General features: G+C 44.0%; 1 protein-coding gene across 2 annotated transcripts in view; it reads left to right on the top strand.

The window, feature by feature from the left end:
- The window catches only part of rnpepl1 (arginyl aminopeptidase like 1), a 60,180-nt gene that overhangs the window by 19,990 nt on the left and 16,536 nt on the right, over positions 1-23,654 (top strand). The window contains exons 3-8 of one of the 2 annotated variants that reach the window (XM_085990122.1): positions 14,571-14,722; positions 15,649-15,765; positions 17,353-17,588; positions 21,085-21,198; positions 21,824-21,936; positions 22,477-22,585. In XM_085990122.1, coding sequence (XP_085846248.1) covers positions 14,571-14,722; positions 15,649-15,765; positions 17,353-17,588; positions 21,085-21,198; positions 21,824-21,936; positions 22,477-22,585 — 841 coding nt within the window. The remainder of the gene's footprint in view (positions 1-14,570; positions 14,723-15,648; positions 15,766-17,352; positions 17,589-21,084; positions 21,199-21,823; positions 21,937-22,476; positions 22,586-23,654) is intronic. The other variant, XM_085990123.1, reaches the window with a different exon arrangement.

Here is a 23,654-nt window from a genome sequence, read left to right as displayed (position 1 = left end):
TCTCCACCCGCAGAGGCACTTTTCCTGGGCAGGCGGATGATCTGTCAAGAGAATTCTTAACCGATCGCAAGTGCCAGTTTTCAGCGCATGTGCTTTGCATGCCTAAACCCGGAACTTGCGAGGCCCCTATGGGTGTGTACACGTCTTGTACGCACCCGTGGGGTCGGAAAATCCAGCCCAAGGACTAATGCATGTGCAGTTTCGAGACCTATTTCTTTTAATACCCCAGGGTGAAAACGCATCAGATCCTGGAGGTATGGCTATTTTAAGTTCCAATATTTTCCCCATTTCCATTTGTTAACTTATTTTAAATCCCGAGTTCCTCGGCTTGACCGATTTTTAGGTATCCTTGTACAGGAAACTTTGGTTTATCCGGAGGTTGTATGTCCGGAAACCTCGATCTACCGGCAGAAATCGGGAGCCATTTTGTTAGGTTTTTTTTCTTCTCGTGGCTTTGTTTTCTTTCTTCTCGTGGCTTTGTTTTCAACAGTCGGGCTCTGGAAAGTCTCTCTGAAGCTGTTGCTAAGCTACAGAGACGCTTCCAAGGTACGGGCCGACTGTTTACAAGCTGTTGCTAAGCAATAGTGTTTGTTGTCCGATACGGAGATGAAAACCTCCGTATGTTTCAACATTAACTTTGTATGTCCGGCAGTTTTGATAGATCGGCAACAGCTCGGTCCCGTCGGTGCCGGATATAACAAAGTTTCGTGTACTGCTGATGCTTGTTTAACAAGCTGCCATTTCCTTATTATCCATTAAAGTCTTGACTGCATCTGTTTTTATATGATGACAGTCCCCTTCACCACACTCTTTTCTCTTAATATATTTATCAAAACTTTTGCTGTTAGCTTTGATATCCCTTGCAAGTTTTTTTCATATTCATTTTTGCACCCCTTACGAACATGCAAAAATGACGGGCAAGAAAAAAACAGCTAGTCCATCAAGCCTGCCCCACATGCATGATGGACTAGGCCCACTGTGCCTGTGCCGGCTCTTTGAAAGAGCTATCCAATTAGTCCCACTCCTTCCCCGTAGCACTGCTAATTTTTCCTTTTCACATATATTTCCTTTTGAAAACTATTATTGAATCTGCTGCCACCACCCTTTCAGGCAGTGTTTTCAAGATCATAACAACTCGCTGCGTAAAAAAAAAATAAAAAAAATTGTCCTCATCTCCCCTCTAGTTCTGTTGACCATTATCTTAAATCTGCGTCCTCTGGTTACTGACCTATCTACCAGTGGAAACAGAGTGAATAAGGAAATCTATCAAAACCCTTCATAATTTTGAACACCTCTATTAAATCTCCATTTAACTTTCTCTGCTCTAAGGTTCTAGCTTTTCTACTCTCTCCACATAACTGAAGTTCCTCATCCCTTGGTATCATTCTGGTAAATCTCCTCTGCACCCACTTCAAGACCTTGACAATTGTGGTGTGCAGAATTGAACACAATACAAGGCTTAGCATAACTTTCTTGCTTTGGTACTCTGTGCCTTTATTTATAAAGCCAAGGATCCCATATGCTTTTTAACAGCTTTCTGAACTTATCCTGCCACTTTTAAAGATTTGTGTATGGATTTGTGATGGGAGGAAATTGGTTTGGTGGGATCGGAGCAGGCCAAAATGATCAGTCATCTACGACAGCCCTGTTTGTGTATCTCACAGAGGATAGATGTGGGGTTGGGGAACAAAGAGGTTGGAGGCAGTAGGAATGGGAAAGATTTCCAAAGATGGGGTCAGTAATGGTCTGGGATATGATGGCTTAATGTACATTAGCTTCTGTTTTCCTTTTAAGCACTTTAAGATCATTCTATGATTACTGTCTCTTAGCACATGTATGTTTTTTCCCTCCATTCTATTCCCTTTATTCTATTCCTTTTTAAATGTTTTAGTTTTTTCCAGTTGTGGTGAAGGGTTATACCTGAAACATTAGCTTGTCTGTCCTATCCACAGATGCGGATTGATCTGCCGACATTCCATTTTTCCAAACTTTTCTATGTTTGTTTTAGATTTCTAGCATTTGCAGTTTAAAAAAAAAACTATTCTGTGAAATATAAAATGTGTGCTTTCTCAGTTTTGCATCTTGCAGCTCTTCAGCCTGGATTGCAGTCAGACTCCTAGCTCCAACAAACTCTGCTTCCCAATCTGGCCTATCTTTTGTATTTAACTATGACTACTAATATAAAATAGAAGTGTTATATAAAAATAAGGACAGAATATATGACTTTAAAATGGTGACTGAATGACATCTGCCACTCCTGCCATCTAACCCTGCTTCACCTGAAGGCTACAGTTGGTCTTGTCTTTCCACGAGAAAGACATCCCTGGGTTTTGACACCCACAAATAGGCAAGTGGCCTGTCGCAGGTGAATGGCAACTGAATGAAGATGTGATCAGAGCAGGTCGTCTTTCGTCAGCAGATCTGATGCAGCAAGTCCGTCTGAGGCAGTTTTCTGTCTAAAATAAATGGGAATATATTTGCAATTTTTTTTTTAACGTGTAAGTTTCTTTGGCAACTGGCTTACATCAAAAGTATTTTGGCCATTGTTCCCCTTTAATTTGTACTGAGCAGAATCAATGACAGTGCTGCCCCTTGACACGATCATCTATAGGCATAGGGTCAGGTCCTGCATGTGCACTGATGACTAGCTCTCTCTCTCCACCACCTCTCTCAACCCCTCCACTGTCGCTGTACTATCAGACAGCTTGTCCGACATCTAGTCTTGAGTGAACTACAATTTCCTCCAGCTAAACATTAGGAAGACTGATGTCATCAATTTCTACCCTTGGCACAAACCCAAGGGGCGGGTTAGGTTAAAATTGTCCCCTATGTCTCTCAAGTGTTTTGGGATCTTTTTCTACATTAAAGCCACTAGTAAATAAGTGCAAGTTACTGTTGAAATAAAAATTAAAAGCTGGAAGTACACAGTTGGTGGGAAACGAAGGTTAACACTTCTGTTTGGAGCCTTCACAAGAACTGGCTGGGTATATTTCTAGAATTTATGATTTTTTTACCTTGTCATTACATTGAGGAGTTGTTAGAAGGTACACGATTTCCCTCCATCCCCCACCACGATGGCCTGAGAGTGCTCCGCTTCTTCCTTGAACAGAGGCCCAACCAGTCCCCATCCACCACCACCCTCCTCCGCCTGACTGAACTTGTTCTCGCATTGAACAACTTCTCCTTTGACTCCACTCATTTCCTCCAAATCAAAGGTGTTGCTATGGGTACCCGCATGGGTCCTAGCTATGCCTGCCTTTTCGTGGGATATGTGGAACACTCTTTGTTCCAGTCCTACTTGGGTCCCCTCCCTCACCTCTTTTTCCGGTACACTGACGACTGTATCGGTGCCATCTCCTGCTCTCGCCCTGAACTAGAAAATTTCATTCACTTTGCTTCCAATTTCCACCCTTCCCTCACCTTCACATGGCACGGTGGCATAGTGGTTAGCACTGTTGCCTCACAGCGCCAGGGACCCGGGTTCAAATCTGGCCTCGGGCGACTGTCTGTGTGGAGTTTGCACATTCTCCCTGTGTCTGCGTGGGTTTCCTCCGGGTGCTCCGGTTTCCTCCCACAGTCCAAAGATGTGCGGGTTAGGTTGATTTGGCTATGATAAATTGACCCTTAGTGTTAGGGGATTAAATACATGGGGTTACGGGGATAGGGTGGGATATGTGTCGGTGCAGGCTCGATGGGCCGAAATGGCCTCTATCTGCACTGTGGGGATTCTGTGATCTCCGACTCTTCCCTTCCTTGACTTCTCCATCTCTGGAGATAGGTTATTGACCAACATTCACTACAAGCCCACTGACTCCCACAGCTACCTGGGCTGCACTGCCTCCCATTCCGCCTCCTGTAAGGATTCTATTCCATTCTCCCAGTTTCTCCATCTCTGCCGCATCTGCTCTGATGATGCCACCTTCCATACCAGTGCTTCCGACATGTCTTCCTTTTTCCTCAACCGATGATTCCCCTCTACTGTGGTTGACACGGCCCTCGACCGTGTCCGTTCTATCTCCTGCACTTCTGCCCTCACCCCTGCCCCTCCCTCCCGGAACCACAATAGAGTTTCCCTTGTCTTCACCTTTCACCCCGCCAGCCTCCACATTCAACGGATCATCCACCGCCATTTCTGCCACTTCCAGCGTGATCCCACCACCAAACGCATCTTCCCCTCACCTCCCCTGTCAGTATTCTGTAGGGACCGCTCCCTCCGTGACACCCTAGTCCACTCCTCTACCACCCCCAGCACCCCTTCCCCTTCACCCGGCACCTTCCTGTGCAAGCGCAGGAGATGCAACACATGTCCTTATACTTCCCCCCCCTTCCCACTGTCCAGGGCCCCAAACACCCCTTCCAGGTGAAACAGCGATTTACTTGTACTTCCTGCAATTTAGCATACTGTATTCGCTGCTCACGATGTGGTCTCACAGGAAATCACAGGAACCCCACAGTGCAGATAGAGGCCATTTCGGCCCATCAAGCCTGCACCAACACATATCCCACCCTATCCCCGTAACCCCACGTATTTAATCCCCCTAACACTAAGGGTCAATTTATCATAGCCAATCAACCTAACCCACACATCTTTGGACTGTGGGAGGAAACCGGAGCACCCGGAGGAAACCCACGCAAACACGGGGAGAATGTGCAAACTCCACACAGACAGTCGCCCTCCTCTACATTAGGGAGACCAAACGCAGATTGGGTGACCGCTTTGCGGAACACCTCCGTTCAGTCTGTAAGGGGGACCCCGAGCTCCCGGTGGCCTGTCACCTTAATTCACCACTCCATTCCCACTCAGACCTCACTGTCCTCGGCCTCTTGCATTGTTCCACGGAAGCTCAGCGTAAGCTCGAGGAACAACACCTCATTTTTCGATTCGGCACTCTACAGCCCTCCGGACTCAACATAGAGTTCAACAATTTCAGATCATAACCTCGGCCCCTATCACATATATTTACATTTAAAAAATTTTTTAACCACATCTTTGGCCTTTTTACTTCCCTCCCAAGTGGCAGCTGTCCTTATTTATGTCAGCGCAATTCACACCTCATCTATAGCCATCCTTTGTTCCTTAACCTGTCCTATTACCACCTCCTCTTAACATAGAAACTAGGAGCAGGAGTAGGCCATTTGGCCCCTTGAGCCTGTTCCGCCATTTAATGAGATCATGGCTGATCATCCAAGTTCAGTACCCTGTCCCTGCTTTCTCACCATATCCCTTGATCCCTTTAGCCTTAAGAAATATATCCAACTCCTTCTTGAATATATTTAATAAGCTGGCCTCAACTGCCTTCTGTGGTAGAGAATTCCACGGGTTCACCACTCTCTGGGTGAAGAAATTCCTCCTCATCTCAGTCCTAAATGGCTTACTCCTTATCCTTAGACTGTGACCCTTGATTCTGGACTCCCCCGCCATCGGGAACATCCTTCCTGCATCTAGTCTGTCTAGTCCTGTTAGAATTTTATAAGTTTCAATGAGATCCCCTCTCATCTAAACTCGAGCAAATATAAGCCCAATCGATCCAATCTCTCCTTATAGGTCATTCCTGCCATCCCAGGTATCAGTCTGGTGAATCTTCGCTGCACTCCCTCCATGTTAAGAACATCCTTCCTCAGATAAGGCGACCAAAACTGCACACACTACTCAAGGTGTGGCCTCACCAAGGCCCTGTTCAACTGCAGCAACACATCCTTGCTCCTGTACTCGAATCCTCTCGCTATGAAGGCCAACATACCATTTGCCTTCTTAACTGCCTCCTGCACCTGCATGATTACCTTCAGCGACTGGTGCACAAGGACACCCAGGTCTCGTTGCACTTCCCCTTTTCCCAATCTATTGCCGTTCAGATAATCTGTCTGCCTGTTTTTGCCACCAAAGTGGATAACCTTGCATTTATCCACATTATACTGCATTTTCCAATGCATCTGCCCAATCACCCAACCTGTCCAAATCATACTGGAGTTTCTCTGCATCCTCCTCACAGCACACACACCCACCCAGCTTTGTGTCGTCTGCAAACTTGGAGATATTACATCTAGTTCCCTCGTCTAGATCATTAATATATATTGTGAATAGCTGGGGTCCTAGCACTGATCCCTGCGGTACCCCACTAGTCACTGCCTGCCACTCGGAAAAAGACCCATTTATTCCAACTCTTTGCTTCCTGTCTGCCAACCAGTTCTCTATCCAAGTCAGTACCTTACCCACAATCCCATGTGCTTTAACTTTGCACGCCAATCTCTTATGCGGGACCTTATCGAAAGCCTTCTGAAAGTCCAAATACACCACATCCACTGGTTCTCCCTTTATAGATACATAGAAGATAGGAGCAGGAGTAGGCTATTCGGCCCTTCGAGCCTGCTCCGCCATTCAATGAGATCATGGCTGATCATCCAAATTCAGTACCCGGTCCCTGCCTTCTCCCCATATCCCTTGATCCCTTTAGCCTTAAATATATCCAACTCTTTCTTGAATATACTTAATGAACTGGCCTCCACCGCCCTCTGTGGCAGAGAATTCCACAGGTTCACCACTCTCTGGGTGAAGAAATTCCTCCTCATTTCAGTCCTAAATGGCTTACCCCTTATCCTTAGATTGTGACCCCTGGTTCTGGACTCCCTGGCCATCAGAAACATCCTTCCTGCATCTAGTCTGTCCAGGCCTGACAGAATTTTATAGGTTTCTATGAGATCCCCTCTCAATCTTCTAAACTCCGGTGAGTATAAGCCCAATCGACACAATCTCTCCTCATACGTCATTCCTGCCATCCCAGGTATCAGCCTGGTGAATCTTCGCTGCACTCCTTCCATGGCAAGAACTTCCTTCCTCAGGTAAGGCGACCAAAACTGCACACAATACTCAAGATGTGGTCTCACCAAGGCCCTGTACAACTGCAGCAAGACATCCTTGTTCTTGTACTCGAACCCTCTTGATACGAAGGCCAACATACCATTTGCCTTCTTAACCGCCTGCTGCACCTGCATGCTTACCTTCAGCGGCTGGTGTACAAGAACACCCAGGTCTCTTTGCACTTCCCCTTCTCCCAATCTATTACCATTCAAATAATAATCTGCCTTCCTGTTCTTGCCACCAAACTGGATAACCTCACATTTATCCACATTATAGTGCATTTGCCATGTTTCTGCCCAATCACCCAACCTGTCCAAATGGTGCTGGAGTTTCACGACATCCTCCTCACAGCATACCCTCCCCCCCAGCTTTGTGTCGTCTGCAGATTTGGAGATATTACACAATTCCCTCGTCCAGATCATCATTAATATATATTGTGAACAGCTGGGGTCCTAGGACCGATCCTTCCGGTACCCCACTAGTCACTGCCTGCCACTCGGAAAACGACCCGTTTATTCCAACTCTTTGCTTTCTGTCCGCCAACCAGTTCTCTATCCAAGTCAATACCTTGCCCCCAATCCCATGTGCCTTAATTTTGCACGCTAATCTCTTATGCGGGACCTTATTGAAAGCCTTCTGAAAGTCCAAATACACCACATCCACTGGTTCTCCCTTATCTATTTTACCAGTTACATCCTCAAAAAATTCCAGTAGATTAGTCAAGCATGATTTACCTTTTGTAAATCCATGTTGACTTTGTCCGATCCAGTCACTGCTTTCCAAGTGCTCTGCTATTACATCTTTTATAATGGACTCTAGTATTTTCCCCACTACCGATGTCAAGCTTACCGGTCTATAATTCCCCGCCTTTTCTCTACCACCTTTTTTGAATAGTGGGGTAACATTAGCTACCCGCCAATCCATGGGTACCGTTCCAGAGTCTATCGAGTTCTGGAAGATGACCAGCAATGCATCTACTATTTCTAGGGCCACTTCCTTAAGTACCCTGGGATGTAGATTATCAGGCCCTGGGGATTTATCGGCCTTCAGTCCCATCAATTTTCCTAACACCATTTCCCTACAAATACTGATTTCTTTCAGTTCCACCCTTTCATCAGACCCTATGCTCCCCGGCATCTCTGGGAGGTTATTTGTGTCCTCCTTTGTGAAGACAGAACCAAAATATGTATTTAGTTGGTCTGCCATTTCTTTGTTCCCCATTATAAATTCCCCCGCTTCTGACTGCAAGGGACCTACGCTTGACTTCACCAATCTTTTTCTCTTCACATATCTATAAAAGCTTTTACAGTCAGTTTTTATGTTCTCTACAAGCTTACTCTCATATTCTATTTTCCCTTTCTTAATTAATCCCTTTGTCCTCCTTTGTTGAATCCTAAACTGCTCCCAATCCTCAGGATTATTGCTTTATCTGGCCAATTTATATGCCCTCTCCTTGGACCTTATGCTATCCCTAATTTCCCTTGTTAGCCACGGTTGGGTCACCTTTTTTGTTTTATTTTTATGCCAAACTGGGATGAACAAATTCTGTAGTTCATCCATTCGGTCTTTGAATGTTTGCCATTGCCTATCCACCGTCAACCCTTTGAGTGCCATTCCCCAATCAATCCTACCCAACTCGCTCCTCAGACCATCATATTTCCTTTATTTAAATTGAGGACCCCAGTCTCCGAGTCAACTACTTCATTCTCCATCTTAATGAAGAATTCGATCATATTATGATCGCTCCGACCCAAGGGGACTCTTACAACAAGATTGCTAATTAATCCTTTCTCGTTACATAATACCCAGTCTAAGATGGCCTGATCTCTGGTTGGTTCCTCGACATATTGGTCCAGGAAACCATCCCGTAAACACTCCAGGAATTCCTCCTCCACAGTATTGTTACTCATTTGGTTGGCCCAATCTATATGTAGATTAAAGTCACCCATGATGACTGCTGTGCCCTTATTGCACGCTTCTTTAATTTATCTATTCTACCAGTTACATCCTCAAAAAATTCCATTAGATTAGTCAAGCATGATTTACCTTTTGTAAATCCATGTTGACTTTGTCCGATCCTTTCATTGTTTTCCAAGTGCTCTGCTATTACATCTTTTATAATGGACTCTAGCATTTTCCCCACTAGCGATGTCAGGCTTACCGGTCTATAATTCCCCGTTTTCTCTCTACCACCTTTTTTGAATAGTGGAGTAATATTAGGTACCCTCCAATCCATGGGAACTGTTACAGAATTTTGGAAGATGACCAGCAATGCATCTACTATTTCTAGGGCCACTTCCTTAAGTACCCTAGGATGTAGATTATCAGGCCCTGGGGATTTATTGGCTTTCAATCCCGTCAATTTCCCTGACACCATTTCCCTACAAATACTGGTTTCATTCAATTCCTCCCTCTCATTAGACCCTATGTTCCCCGAAATCTCTGGAAGGTTACTTGTGTCCTCCTTTGTGAAGACCGAACCAAAGTATGTATTTAATTGGTCTACCATTTCTTTGTTCCCCATTATAAATTCCCCTGATTCTGACTGCAAGGGACGTACGCTTGACTTCACCAATCTTTTTCTCTTCACATATCTATAGAAGCTTTTACAGTCAGTTTTTATGTTTCCTGCAAGCTTACTCTCATATTCTATTTTCCCCCTCTTAATTAATCCCTTTGTCCTCCTTTGCTGAATCCTAAACTGCTCCCAATCCTCAGGTTTGCTGCTTTTTCTGGCCAATTTATATGTCCTCTCCTTGTATCTTATGCTATCCCTAATTTCTCTTGTTAGCCACGGTTGAGTCACCTTTTTTTAATTTTTATGCCAAACAGGGATGAACAAATTCTGTAGTTCATCCATGCGATTTTTAAATGTTTGCCATTGCCTATCCACCGTCAACCCTTTAAGTAACGTTCCCCAATCCATCCTAGCCAACTTGCGCCTCATACCATCGTAGTTTCCTTTATTGAAATTCAGGGCCCTAGTCTCTGAGTCAACTACTTCACTCTCCATCTTAATGAAGAATTCTATCATCTTATGATCGCTCCTCCCCAAGGGGCCTCGCACAACAACATTGCTAATTAATCCTTTCTCATTACATAATACCCAGTCTAAGATGGCTTGATCTCTAGTTGGTTCCTCGACATATTGGTCCAGGAAACCCTCCCGTATACACTCTAGGAATTCCTCCTCCATAGTATTGTTACTAATTTGGTTAGCCCAATCTATATGTAGATTAAAGTCACCCATGATAACTGCTGTGCCCTTATTGCACACTTCTCTAATTTCCCGTTTAATGTCATCCCCAACCTCAGCATTACTGTTTGGGGGTCTGTATACAACTCCCACTAACGTTCTCTGCCCCTTGGTATTTCTCAGCTCTACCCATACAGATTCCACATCATCAGAGCTAATATCCTTCCTTACTATTGTGTTAATCTCCTCTTTAACCAGCAGTGCTACCCCACCTCCTTTTCCTTTTTGCCTGTCTTTCCTGAATATTGAATACCCCTGGATATTGAATTCCCAGCCTTGGTCACCCTGGAGCCATGTCTCCGTAATTCCAATTACATCATATCCGTTTACATCTGTTTGCGCAGCTAATTCATCCACCTTATTACGAATGCTCCTCGCATTAAGACACAAAGCCTTCAGGCTTGTTTTGTTAACACTCTTAGGATTATTATTTAATGTAGCTCTGTTTGATTTACACCCTTGATTTCTCTGCCTTCCACTTTTGCTTTTGTCCTTCCTGTCTTTTGTTTCTATCCTTGCTTCCCTTTCCTCTGTCTCCCTGCACAGGTTCCCAACCCCCTGCCATTTTAGTTTAAACCCTCCCCAACAGCACTAGCAAACACTCCCCCTAGGACATCGGTCCCGGTCTCACCCAGGTGCAAACCGTCCTTTTTGTACTGGTCCCACCTCCCCCAGAACCGGTTCCAATGTCCTAGGACTTTGAATCCCTCCCCCTTGCACCATTCCTCTAGCCACGTATTCATCTGAAATATCCTTCTATTTCTACTCTGACTAGCACGTGGCACTGGTAGCAATCCTGAGATTACTACCTTTTGAGGTCCTATTTTTTAATTTACCCCCTAACTCCCGATACTCAACTTTTAGGACCTCATCCCATTTTTTACCTATATGCACCACGACAACTGGTTGTTCACCCTCCTCCTCCAGAATGCCCTGCAGCCGCCCCGAGACATCCTTGACCCTTGCACCAGGGAGGCAACATACCATCCTGGAGTCTCATTTGTGGCCGCAGAAACGCCTATCTATTCCCCTTGCAATAGAATCCCCTATCACTTTCGCTCTCCCAGTCTTTTTCCTCCTGTCCTGTGCAGCAGAACCACCCATGGTGCCAGGAAGTTGGCTGCTGCTGCCTTCCCCCGATAAGCCATCTCCCTCAACAATATCCAAAGTGGTATATCTGATTGAGAGGGGGATGGCCACAGGGGACCCCTGCACTGCCTGCCTGCGCCTACTACTCTGCCTGGTGGTCACCCATTCCCTTCCTGCCTGTGCAGCCTTTACCTGCGGTGTGACCAACTCCCTAAATTTGCTATCCACGATGTCCTCGGCATCGCGAATGCTCCAGTATGTATCCATTCGCAGCTGCAGCGCCGCAATGCGGTCTGTCGGTAGCTGCAGCTGGATACACTTCCCACACACATGGTCGTCGGGGACACAGCAAGTGCCCCTGATTTCCCACATAGCGCAGGAGGAGCATGCCACGGGGCCGAGCTGTCCTGCCATGACTTACCCTTTAATTAATTTAAATTAATTTAAATCTAATCAATACCACTAATTACACTACAATTAAATGATATACTCAAGGGTCCTTGGTTACTAACACTCCCCAATACACAACAGAGACGTAAGAAACTATAACCACAAAAATTAAGACCTCCTAAATTTTATAAACTATTAATCTTAACTGTCAAATTACAGGAAACTCTCGTTTAAACGGCACCTAAATATCCAGAATTCTCTATTAACTGGCAAAATTCATACTCCGAAAACAACACCTCAATAACCGGAAATGAGTCCGAGTCTCCTGCGGTGGCCGAGTAAGTCAGTGGGGGTAGTTCTCTAAACTGCCACTACTCGGCTTCTTGGCGCTGTCGGAAGTCTAATTACTGTATACTGCACATTTCTTGATTTTTAAATTTTTGTTGGTTAAAAATAACCTCGGTCGATAACCCTCTCCGTCATCCGGAATTTTTAATCAACCAGCACCATCCCGGTCCCATCGGTGCCGGATACCAAAGAGTTTCCTGTATAGAGTAGTATAAATACTCACCTGGCCGTACTCACCCAATCAGCTGCTTCCTCTTGCTTGCATCACTTTTTGAATCGTGATGTGGCTCCGGAATGCCGCCGCCGGCCTGTGAGATTGGTAAGTCTCTGTATAAAAAAAAAAGCCTGCAAAAGTGAGTTTCAGTACTCTCTGTACCGCCGCTCTCTGCTCCTCCCGACACTGGCCTCTGTATTTTAAAAAAAGCCCGCGAAAGTGAGTTTCAGTACTCACTGTACCGCCGCTCTCTGCTCCTCCCAACACTGGCCTCAATCAGCTCCCTCCCCTTGTGCTGACGTCACTTTTGACTTCTGACATCACTCTTTGAAAATTCTGCCGGTGCTGAGTTGGTACCGCTGCCGCCGCCTCGCCGCTCCTCCCAGGTCCACACTGCCGCCGCTGCTGCTGCTGTTGTGGGGCCTACCTACGCGTCGGGCTCACTTTATGTTGCCGCTCCTCCCAGGTCTGCACTGCTGCTGCCGCTGCTGCTGCTGCTGTGGGGCCTACCTGCGCCTCGGGCTCACTTTATACCGCCGCCTTGCCGCTCCTCCCAGGTCCGCACTGCCGCTGCTGCTGCTGTCTCTTGCCTTGAATATCTCTTAGTGTCTCTCAATCTCTCCTGCTTTCTATCCTATCACTGACCTTCCCTTTTGTTCTTTCATCCCCTCCCCCTTTTCCCAGCCCCTAACTTGCTTCACAATCTATTCCTTTTCCTGCTTTTTTTCCAGTTCTGACGAAACATTAACTCTGTTTCTCTCTCCACGGATGCTGCCCTGGCCTGCTGAGTTTTTCCAGCGTTTTCTGTTGTTATGCACGATTTCTAAAAATCTTTCTCTGTGCTGGGTCTAAGTCAAGGTCAGCCTGTTTTGCTCCCACACAGAAACCCCACAGGCTGACCCAAAGTTAGTCCTGGTTTGAAATTGAGTTGTGTAACTTCTGATAATATTTGAATCTGTTCTGCTCAGTGCACATTTTACAGTTTAAAAAGCTGTAGTAAATGACTAACTTGCTACCCTACCCCATGGAAAAATTCTGCATTTGCTGTGGCGAGGCATTTGCCACTGATAAAGACGTTCTTCTTTGTTATAATGCCCCCTACCCAATTTTGTTTAAGCTGCAACAAGAAAGAATGTTACTGATTTTTTAAATGTCCGTAATCACAAATGCACAAGCATGTAAGGTAATGTCAAATGGCCATTCGGCCCCCCAACTCACCTTTCAGGATTATGTACAGGTCACACTCAGACTATTTACATCTCACCTTGACAACAAAGCCCAATTTTTCCACTCTCACTAAATCAGGGTTCTGTCCAATTTCACTTTGGAATGTTTTAAGAGAGTCCATATTGACTGCTTGGTGATTTCTTGCACAAGTTAACACTGACAATCACGCTAATTTTCAGAGATGTTTTGTGAAGTAGCTCATGAACATGTACCGTTGTATACAAAGAGATGTACAATGTATGCACCAAGAACTCAGCCCACACTAGCTGGCACTTGAGCATTGTGGACTGCAAAGCACTGGCCCCACCTCTCACTTCTTAAGCCCCTCAAATAATGGGGTAGGCAGTGGTGGAAATGAAAATCGGGTGGTTTCTATAAGGGGCAGACAATCTACAACACCAGTTTTACACCCAGGCAGAAAGTTCAAAGCCTACCCCACTCTCTCTGCAGGTGCATCTGCAACTTGATGGCTGCCAAAGGAATAAGCTTCCTTTCACTCACAGAACTCTGGCATGCTTTATCAATAACCCGCTACATCTGGTGTAACTAGAAGGGGCCTAGACAGCAACAGAAAGTAGTAAAATTAGCAGTGCCTACCTTCCAAAAAACAGAAAATACAACTGGTCTAAAGTGGTATGCCCTGGATTTAAATGAGGCCCTTTTTCAAACACTACAATTTTAAATTGGCACATAGAAAATGAAGAATGGTGCTCCAGCTGAAATTGTGGAATTTGGTATGGATTGGCATAATTCTGGGGGGCAGTAATGAGGCCAGCGGCACCAAGTGTACTTGTACCCACGTTCCCGGTACTTGAGCCTCGTGCACTCCAGTCAGTGTGTGGGCCTCTCCCCAAGTATAAGGTCCTTTTTCTGATATATCAAAAATTTCTTTGCTTTAATAATGTCTAAATAAATTTGTTTTTAAGTAGGTTAATGTGGCTATTTATTATGCATGTTCTGGTGACCGACACTGTTCAGCGTGTGCTCCGGTTCCCTAGTTTGGAACATTGATTAAAGAGAGTGCTTTTGCTGTGTTTTCAATATGTTTGGCTTATGCTGCCCCAACATGTTTCTGGCTCTCCATGTTATTAAAGTGCTTGTGTATCTTGCTTCCCCAGGCCCCTTGATTATGTAAAACAAATAGCGCCAGAAAACAATTGCCTTTTTATTTGTTCTGTTTTGGTTCTTAGGTCCCACCTGGTATTAAAGTGCTAATGAGTGCAACTCGGAGCACATTTGACCAGCAAGAGAACATCTACCGATTCCAGATGGAGTATCCGGTTCCTGCTTACCTGTTAGCCCTCGTAGCTGGAGATCTCATTTCTGCAGATATAGGTCCACGGTAAGTACTTTTGTGACTGTAAGACTGAAGCTGGATTTTAATACCCTTGTCCTAATTACTAAGCCATAAATCTAAATTGAATCCCTTTACCGATATCTACCCCTGATTGAAATATGCAAAGCCTGACACAGCTGGATTCATTGAGCCAACACTGCCCATAACAGTGTGCTGCTTTAAACTAGCAGTTTCTCTCGTTTTATTTAATTTCCTGAGGGATGTGACTAAGCACAGATGAAAATCTCCCAAAAAGAGAAATTCCAATTGCATCAAAGCAATTGAACAAAACGCCTGGTCCTGAGCCAGTGGTACAGGAGAAAAGGGCTGTTTGATGCAATGTGCAGTTTATTGGAAGAGCTTCTACATCGATGCATGTGCAGGAAGCAATGATTATGTTCCCCCTTTCCCAAATATCAAGTTACTGATCATGGCTTATTAGCCAGTACTTTGAACTGTTTCGTGGGATACATTGGCGGTTTTGAAAGCAGGCGTGGTGCTTCCAAACAAAGAGGAAAAAGGAATGAATGAATCATCTTGGGCAGTTGTCCTGCACTTCCTGATGGGTGGTTACATCGGTCTAGATTGTGTGCTCAAATGCAGGCGTGGGCTTGAGTCCTTCTGACTCGAGTAAGAGTATTCCCAACTGAGCAAATCTGATGATACTACAGTAATGGTTAAGCTATTTAGGAGTAGTGTTTGTGTTTGTTTCCGTATTACATTATGTAAGCTGAAAGCTTAAACGAATAATCAGCTTGGGGAACCTCGAATTTTGTTGGAGCTGCTGGCAGTTGAAGATTTAAATTTGATATTTGAACATTGGTTTAAGATCCTTATTCTCTTTATCTGTCTATTCAGACTGCATGTTCCTTTACCAAATGTGTACCTGAGTTTTTCTGATCATTCTCTTTTTCTTTTATATATTTATACAGAAGTAGAGTTTGGGCTGAACCTTGCTTGTTAAAAATCGCAACTGCAAAACTGAATGGCACAGTGGAACGGTGGCTGAGTGCTGCAGAGAATCTCTTTGGGCCTTATATGTGGGAAAGGTAATAAAGGAAATGAATCAAAGTTTGGATGTGGGTTAGCATTAGATATGGGGACAGCAGGTTTGTGATGGAAACTGGTACACTGCGCCATCAAGTGCAGGAAGCAATGATTATGTTCCTTCTTTCCCAAATATCAAGTTACTGATCATGGCTTAGCCAGTACTTTGAACTGTTTCGTGGGATACATTGGAGGTTCTAAAAGCAGGTGTGGTGCTTCCAAACAAAGAGGAAAAAGGAATGAATGAATCACCTTGGGCAGTTGTCCTGCAGTTCCTGACGGGTGGTTACATAGTAGTACTAGGAGTTCCTGGAAGCAAGTCATCTGATTTCTGTCTCGCAACTAATTGATGAATTGCACCTTTTAAAAGTAAAAAAATATATAGCTCAGGAACAATGTTTGAGTTCACTAGGTTTTACTGAGGCTGAAGGGCTTCCTGACCAGATGTCCATCGGTTTGAGTCCCAAAGCTGCTTGCCACTTGAACTTGAATGAAATTCTTGGCTGGATGATTAGGTGCAGCAGGACACTTCACCGCTGACTGACCACAGGGGACATGTCCATGTGCTAAATCAGCCTAGTTCCTGAACACAGCAAGCTATACAATGAGAAGTGATTTGCAAGGGAACAAAAGAGTAACATATAAAATATATAATGCTTATGAGGCTGGAGTTGGACTAATGGTTGAAAATGCAGAGTTTGCTGCTAACTTGAAGCTTAGTTGTGGGAAATGAGGTTAGGTGAATAGTTAGATATAACAATAAAACAACTTCACAATTTAAATGAATTCCTTCCTTGATGCAGACTGACACCATCAGGATGTCTTCCGGTTTTCATAGAATCATACAGCACAGAAGGAGGTCATTCGGCCCATCCTGCCAGCGCCAGCTCTTTGACAGAGCTACAATTAGTCCCACTCCCTTGCTCTTTCCCCATAGACTGCCAAATTTTTCCCCTTCCCTTTTTACAGGAAGCTGTTCATGTTCTGCTTGATTTATGTTATTTAGTGCTGTTTGCTGGAGTTCAACTCCCTGAAGAGGAGCTCTGATTTAAACCTCTGGAGCAACACGCTTTGTGTTGAAGTAATTTCATTAAGTGTTAGTTTTTTTTCCCTCCTGCTTTTTCCCCCTCCTCTCCTGAAGCCAGCATTTCATGCTGGGATGTGGTTCTAAGGGTGCTGGAAAACCCTCCAGTTCTACATCTATGTGGTCATGCTTTACTTGTGAGCCTAGTCAGTGAGGTTTGGCAGGATATTCAACTGTAGAAGCATCACAGGATAGCATGATCATCCAAACATGTACTTTTCTAGCAGGAGCCACTGGATAGTGAACAGGAGCAGGACGTCCTGTTGATTTTTTTTGTCCCTCTTTAGCATGCCGATGCAGGGACCATATTTAGCACCTCCTAGCTATGATTGATTAAGTCAGCACAGACCAGGGATAGAACCTCGGAGCTTACTGGTCTTTGTGGGCTCAGAACCACACTGATCCTTTTTACCCACGGACCCATTGGGGAAGACTGTGAAAGCACTTTGAATGTTTGAAAGAAAATGAAATTTTGTAGCATGTAACCACTGTGTTTTCTCTTCAGGTATGATGTCGTTTTCCTTCCGCCCTCGTTTCCAATTGTTGCAATGGAAAACCCCTGTTTGACTTTCATTATTTCCTGTATTTTGGAAAGTGATGAGTTTCTCATTATTGATGTCATCCATGAAATCGCACACAGCTGGTTTGGAAATGCAGTTACCAATGCCACATGGGAAGAGATGTGGCTGAGCGAGGGGTTAGCAACGTATGCGCAACGTCGCATCACCACGGAAACCTACGGTGAGTACATGTTTTTTATTCTCTTCCACTTTTTCCAATACTAAACACAGATTAGGTCTTATTCTGCATTCAGGCATTCCCGGTGCGGAATGATGCTTGCAGGGAATGTTGGCCTGATTTTCCTACTATTAATTTAAATGGATGGAAATCGGGCACTGTGGCTAACGTTCCCTGGGAGCATCATTCCATGCTGAGAACATTCAATTTGGAATCTGCTCTATTAATTGCTTGGTTCATGCACCTGCTGTTACCACCATTTTGGTCTGTCTGTTGACACCTGGGTTTGACTACGTTTCACAGCACCTAAAATTCCCAACTTTTAGCATTTTTAAAGCAGAAGACTGCCCATAATACGAGAGAGAGTGAGAAATTGTCCAACCTCTGCCCTCTCATCCCATACAAGGAAGAAGCTTCGGAGCTCCTGGGATGCAGGAAACGTGTCATGACATTCTTCTTTTCCTTGTCATCTTTTTGAACCCTGCATTATTGTCAGCAAACTGGATCATGAACTCTCATGCCACTTCTACTGAAAGCGACATGTGGACTCTGCTCCTGCGGAACCCATTCTATCCTCTCTACTACTTGTCCTCTCCACATATACCAGACCAAGAAAAAGCAGAGAAGGAAGAAGAGCTACCAAGTCCCCTGCTTCAGTCTGTGCCAGCAGTTTATCATACACTCCATTAATAACTTCCTCCCTACCAAGCACCATCTCAGATACAACCACCCAGGTGGACATGAGACAGTGAGCTGTGAGAGCTGATCCCTGGCTCTACAGTCGAGGGGTGATGATTCCTGATGCTCCGGTCAGCAGCCTCTTCCGCTTCATGTTCCACTACCAGCTCTTCTGCCCACGTGCTTTATGTATCATCCTATTCACTTCCCTTGGGTCCAGAATTTATGGGTCCTACTTTTAAAAGAAGGATGCTTTTAGACCACGAAACATGTGTAGGCATCAATGTCTCCAGCAATGTGCAGCAGATGGCAGGTCAAATGGAGGAGTCCGCTACCTGCATCTGCACATCCCAATGAATGGCTTCTCTGTAGTACAGTCTACCCTGGAGTGTGTGGCAGCTTCAGGCTGATCTGCAGTGGAGGCCCCATTACAGAAGTCGTGACAGAAGTCTGTGCTCCTGCCATGGTTGCTCAGACTGCTGCCATAAAAGCATAAATGCCAGAGTGGAGAGGGCTGTTTCTTCTGGCCCCCAATCATTTGGTGCTGGGACACAAAATATCTCTCGGGGTTTCACCAATGTCATAGGTACCATTTAGGTCTGCTTTACCACACATCATAATCATGCAGAGCCTGGTACTAGTGGCATGGCAGGAATGTACTCTATGATGACTGATGTCTCAGGATGGCAGCACATATGTGCTCTCCCACCTTCTCCCTCAGATGCCTATACATGTGTCAGAAAGGATGCAGGACCAGGCTGCCCATCTAGCGGTACAAGAGATGCAGCCAGCAGCAGGTCCATCTCAGAACTTATCTTCCATGAGATGCACCCTGCTGCAGTCCCAAGAAGTTTCTTTTGAGATACAGCAGCCAGCCACCTCATGCACTCCAGCTATTCAGTTAACACCTAGGAGGAGCACAAGATCAAACATCACTGCCACCAAGGGGAAGCACATTGGAACGTGAACACAGTATGGTTGGTAAATACAATTATTGTAGCATCTTTATGGTGGGTAGGGGGAAGGTAGACAGCAGTAATTCATGCACTGGCCAGATGTGGTAGTCAAGAGATCGTCTACTATCTCAGACTGGCATGAATATCTCTTGCAGCTATCAATTGGTGCTCTTCTGGCTTTGGGTGCCATCCTCCTCCCAGGGTCTTCATGCAGTGGCTATTTTTAAAGGCAAAGTTGTGTAGCAGGCAGCACACCACCATAATCCTTGGGAACCTGGGAGACTACATTGCAGACCACCCCAGATGGATCCAGGCACCTGAAACACCTTCAGTCATTATATAGCACAGAAATGAAATTCGTGTGGAAGAATGGACCCTGTTAACAGTGCTCAATTGCTGTCCTGGCACATGTACGGGTATCATAAGTCATGGCTATAGAGAGTAGTCATGGCTTCTCCAAAGCACCTTCTATAGTGCCATGAGCCTGGCCTCCCTCTGTTGCTCCTCTTCTTCCTTCCAAAAACAAAGATACAGGGGTATTCCCAATGGAAATTCCATTCTGCCCTCTTTGTGTGGGGGAGGGTTGAATGGAAACCCAAAAGAAGACACAAAGCTTTGATGGTAAATCACTTGTCAATAGTGATTTAAAAAAAAAGAAATCCAAGTCAGCTGAGAAATATGCTTTCTGTATTAATCCTTTAGAACTAGCTGCTGGTCCCTTTTAAATCAACTTCAGCCTTTTTTCTAAGCACCTGGCAACGCTGGACACCTATTATACCAGCATGATTGACAACTCAGCATATAATGAATAATAAATGATATGAAAGACATTGTCATGTCATTAATGCCTTGTTAAAAGATGCCGTCCATTTCAGGACAGGCGTTTCTGCTGCCAGCTGGAAGCGATAGCAGAAAATTGTGCGGGCACTGGAATACTGCCCGTGGACCCAAGCTATGGTTTTATCACCAAGCTCAAATGGACAGATGTCCTTGTGGTGTTTATTTCCCTGGTTGTTATGGTAAAACTATTTATGGTACCTCAGTGAATGCTGACTGTTACACCCAAGGTTGAATCATTTACCTTTCTTTATTATGCACTTTAATGTGGAAGAAATCACGTAAAAAATGTAACCTATTTTAAATAAAGTTCAAAAGGTTTATAGTTTTCAAGGTGAAGGATCACGTAATTATTTGTACTGCTTCAGAATTTGGGTGTCATTATAACAGGCTAGCACATTTCTGACACCTTGAAAGTTTTTTTAACTCGTACTGAAGGTGCTGACATATGAGGCAACAGCAGCTACTTTGTGTTTTAAAATCCACAACATTTTGCTCTTGAGATAAATATAATTCATTTCATATTTTAAGTAGATTTTGCATCATAGTAGCGTCTCCCTAATCAGAAATGTCATGATCTTCGATATAGCGCATTAATAAATAAGCCATTTAAATACCATCTGCACAACACATAATTCAATCTAACCCTTTTTGAGGGGAGAAGGGTTGTAATACAGCATTTTAGAGACAAACATAATTCTCGATGTTGGGACATCACATGGGTGCTATGTTGCACTTTGTACAAGTTATTACAGTTCATACACAGTTCATACACTAGCCCATGCCATCAGACCTGCCAAAATGAGGGCAGGTGCTCCCTTGCAGGATGGAAGGAAAAACTCAATGATGAGTCACCCTATGGTGCTCTTGTATGCCACCAAGTGGTCAGTTCCAGGATGCAGGGAGTAGGCTACATACTGTTCATCCATTCAAGGAATGATGCAAGATGTAGAAGAATCCAAAGGCTGGCAGAAAAAAGTAAATATTTTTAAGGGAGGAAAAAAACACTGGTTTCCCTTCTTTTTCAGGGGCTGCTTTTACTTGTCTTGAAACCACTTTCCGACTGGAAGCATTACATCGTCAGCTGAAACTGCTCGGAGATGAGAGTCCTGTCAGCAGACTACAAGTGAAGTTTGAGCCAGGTCTCCATTTTACCTCTGTTTGCAATTTAAATTAAACCAGCTGCTCCATTAAAGCACTGACTAACTAAACTAAACCAATTCTTTGATTTCAGAGTACAACTCTTTTTTTACCAGAATACACTGGTATTTGGCAGTTTCTGTGTGATACGGTGTGGCACTTTCAGTCCATGTCCTGTGAACTATGATAGATCTAGACTATGATGATTGACAAACTCACTCAGTAGATCTTTTAGACTTGAATAGTTGATGGATAGAATCTTCAGTAGATCTCAATCCTCTGTTACAATAGGTGATTCAATAGAATGGTTCCATTATGATGTTTGTATTTACTTTTTCTTTCTTTTATTATCACAATTTTCAAAGCTTAGTATTACTGCTGCTGTAAACCAGTTTGTAATCTGAACCAATCCAGGGAGGAATTGTATATCAGTCTGTAATCCAACAAAGTGCAGGTAGCTGTTGTAAACCAACCTTCACTGTAGAGACAACATTTATTAATCTATTGGTGCTCTGTATAAGGAGTCTTAAACATTTATTGTTAAACTTTTTGATTGGTGATCAGGGGTAGCTACAGTATACATGATAAAGAAATGTGTGTGATATTTCTTCTACATTCTCTGTGCAGGTGTCAATCCCAGCAGTCTGATGAATCTCTTCACGTATGAGAAAGGATTCTGCTTCGTGTACTACCTGTCGCAGCTCTGTGGAGACACAAAATGCTTCGACTCCTTCCTTAGAGTGAGTTCACTCAGCAGCTTGTTTTAATTTTTCATTTTATTTTTAAAACTTACTTTATAAATAGCAAAGGAAAACCTGATATTCTGTTGGCGATTGCCTCATCTTGCTAACATTCATATCAAGCACTGGAATATCACAGAGTAACGTGTCCTCTGCATAGCCCAACAGAATACCCTAACCTCAGATTCTGAACAACACTCCCTGTTGCATAGGTGAATCATTTGCATTCTTCACATGGACAGCTTTGTGTTGTGGACTTATTGAGAAATGGAACCTTTCAAATATATTAAGTGGAGTTGCTGATACAGCCACATGTAGTCCCTCCCATAAATGGAGTGCTGTCACTGTTAAAATGTCTTTATGTACAAGTGCTGTCAGCAATAGAATCTGTTTGTAATCACAATGACATAACCAGCTAATAGGTCCTGTTATAATAGGTCCTGTAGTCTACTGTTGCTGATTCAGTTACCGTTATTACATGAAGCACAAATGATTAACCTGCAGGATTCAAGCTGCTAATCTTAATAACTTTTTTCTTAGGCCTATGTGGAAAAGTTCAAGTTTACAAGTGTAGTTGCAGCAGATCTACTGGAGTTTTTCCTGGGCTTTTTTCCTGAGCTCAGGGAGAAATGTGTGGACAACAAAGAAGGTTGGTGAGATGTTTGAAAGGGAGTTTTCTAAGTAGCGTTTGAGGTTTTGCCCACTACAAGCAATTTCCCACTACATCTGACTGCTATTTAAGTAGAACCTACTGTATAACAAAATATTAGTGGAGTACATTTTTCTCTTCCTTGTTTTGTTTAAACCTGTTTCTAATTATTATTTCTGGTGCTGATTTTTGGATTGCCTGCCAATACAAGTGCACTCTGGATTATTCATTTGTTATAAGGGTAAATGAGCTTGCGGTTTTCTTCAGACTGACGCATTCTCTAGACCAGTAGCCTGGGGTTTTCCACTTGTTCGCTTGTCAGCCTGTGATTCCTCCTGCCTCTTTCCTCCCCCCAGCCCCATTAATTTTAATAGAGAGGAAAATTACAGGGAGGTGACGCACAAGCAGAAAATCCCAGCCTTGGTCTCAAATACTTGCTTCTCTGTATTTAATTTTTTTCTAGTAACCTTTACAGCTGCAGCTCCCATCTCTGCAGCTTATAGTTAGTTCAGAACTATTTTTTGGATTAAATATAAAAGAGAATAATATAACACTATAATGTAGCTCTTTCTTGCATCTTCTTTAAAACTGCATAGATGAGTTAGCTGCAGTCTGTGCTGTGATCTGACATTTCAGCTGAGGATAGATGAACAGCCTGTAGTTTACTCCATGCATCCATCCTCTCACTTGGTTGGTAGACAAGCAAGCTGCGGATTTTATTTTGAGCATGTTTCCTTTAACTTCAAACAAGTTTGCATCTTTCAGATTCCTGCACACTATTTGTCCTTGAAGATAAGAGTGAAAACGTTCACTCTCAAACTTTTATTTTGTTGCTCATTCTAGAGGAACAACTGTTCCCAAGGATATTGTTTCACATCTTTCTTATGTGGGATGCCCTGTTTATTGGGACACATGATTGACAAAACTCCTATGTACATGCACAAAACCAGTGTGCCTAGCCTGAGCTTTGATCACTGCTTTGACAACTTGTGATAATATTACTGACTTAGCAGTTCTGCTTAAAGGCTGTAGTGTCCAATTTTCTGATTGGTGACATCCAATTCATGGG

The sequence above is a fragment of the Somniosus microcephalus genome, chromosome 6 (assembly GCF_052327205.1).
Source record: "Somniosus microcephalus isolate GS21.2 chromosome 6, FLI_Smic_1.0, whole genome shotgun sequence".
In the NCBI taxonomy this organism is placed as follows: domain Eukaryota; kingdom Metazoa; phylum Chordata; class Chondrichthyes; order Squaliformes; family Somniosidae; genus Somniosus; species Somniosus microcephalus.
Note: the sequence above shows the minus strand (reverse complement) of the source record. Positions and strands in the feature narration are given on the sequence as shown.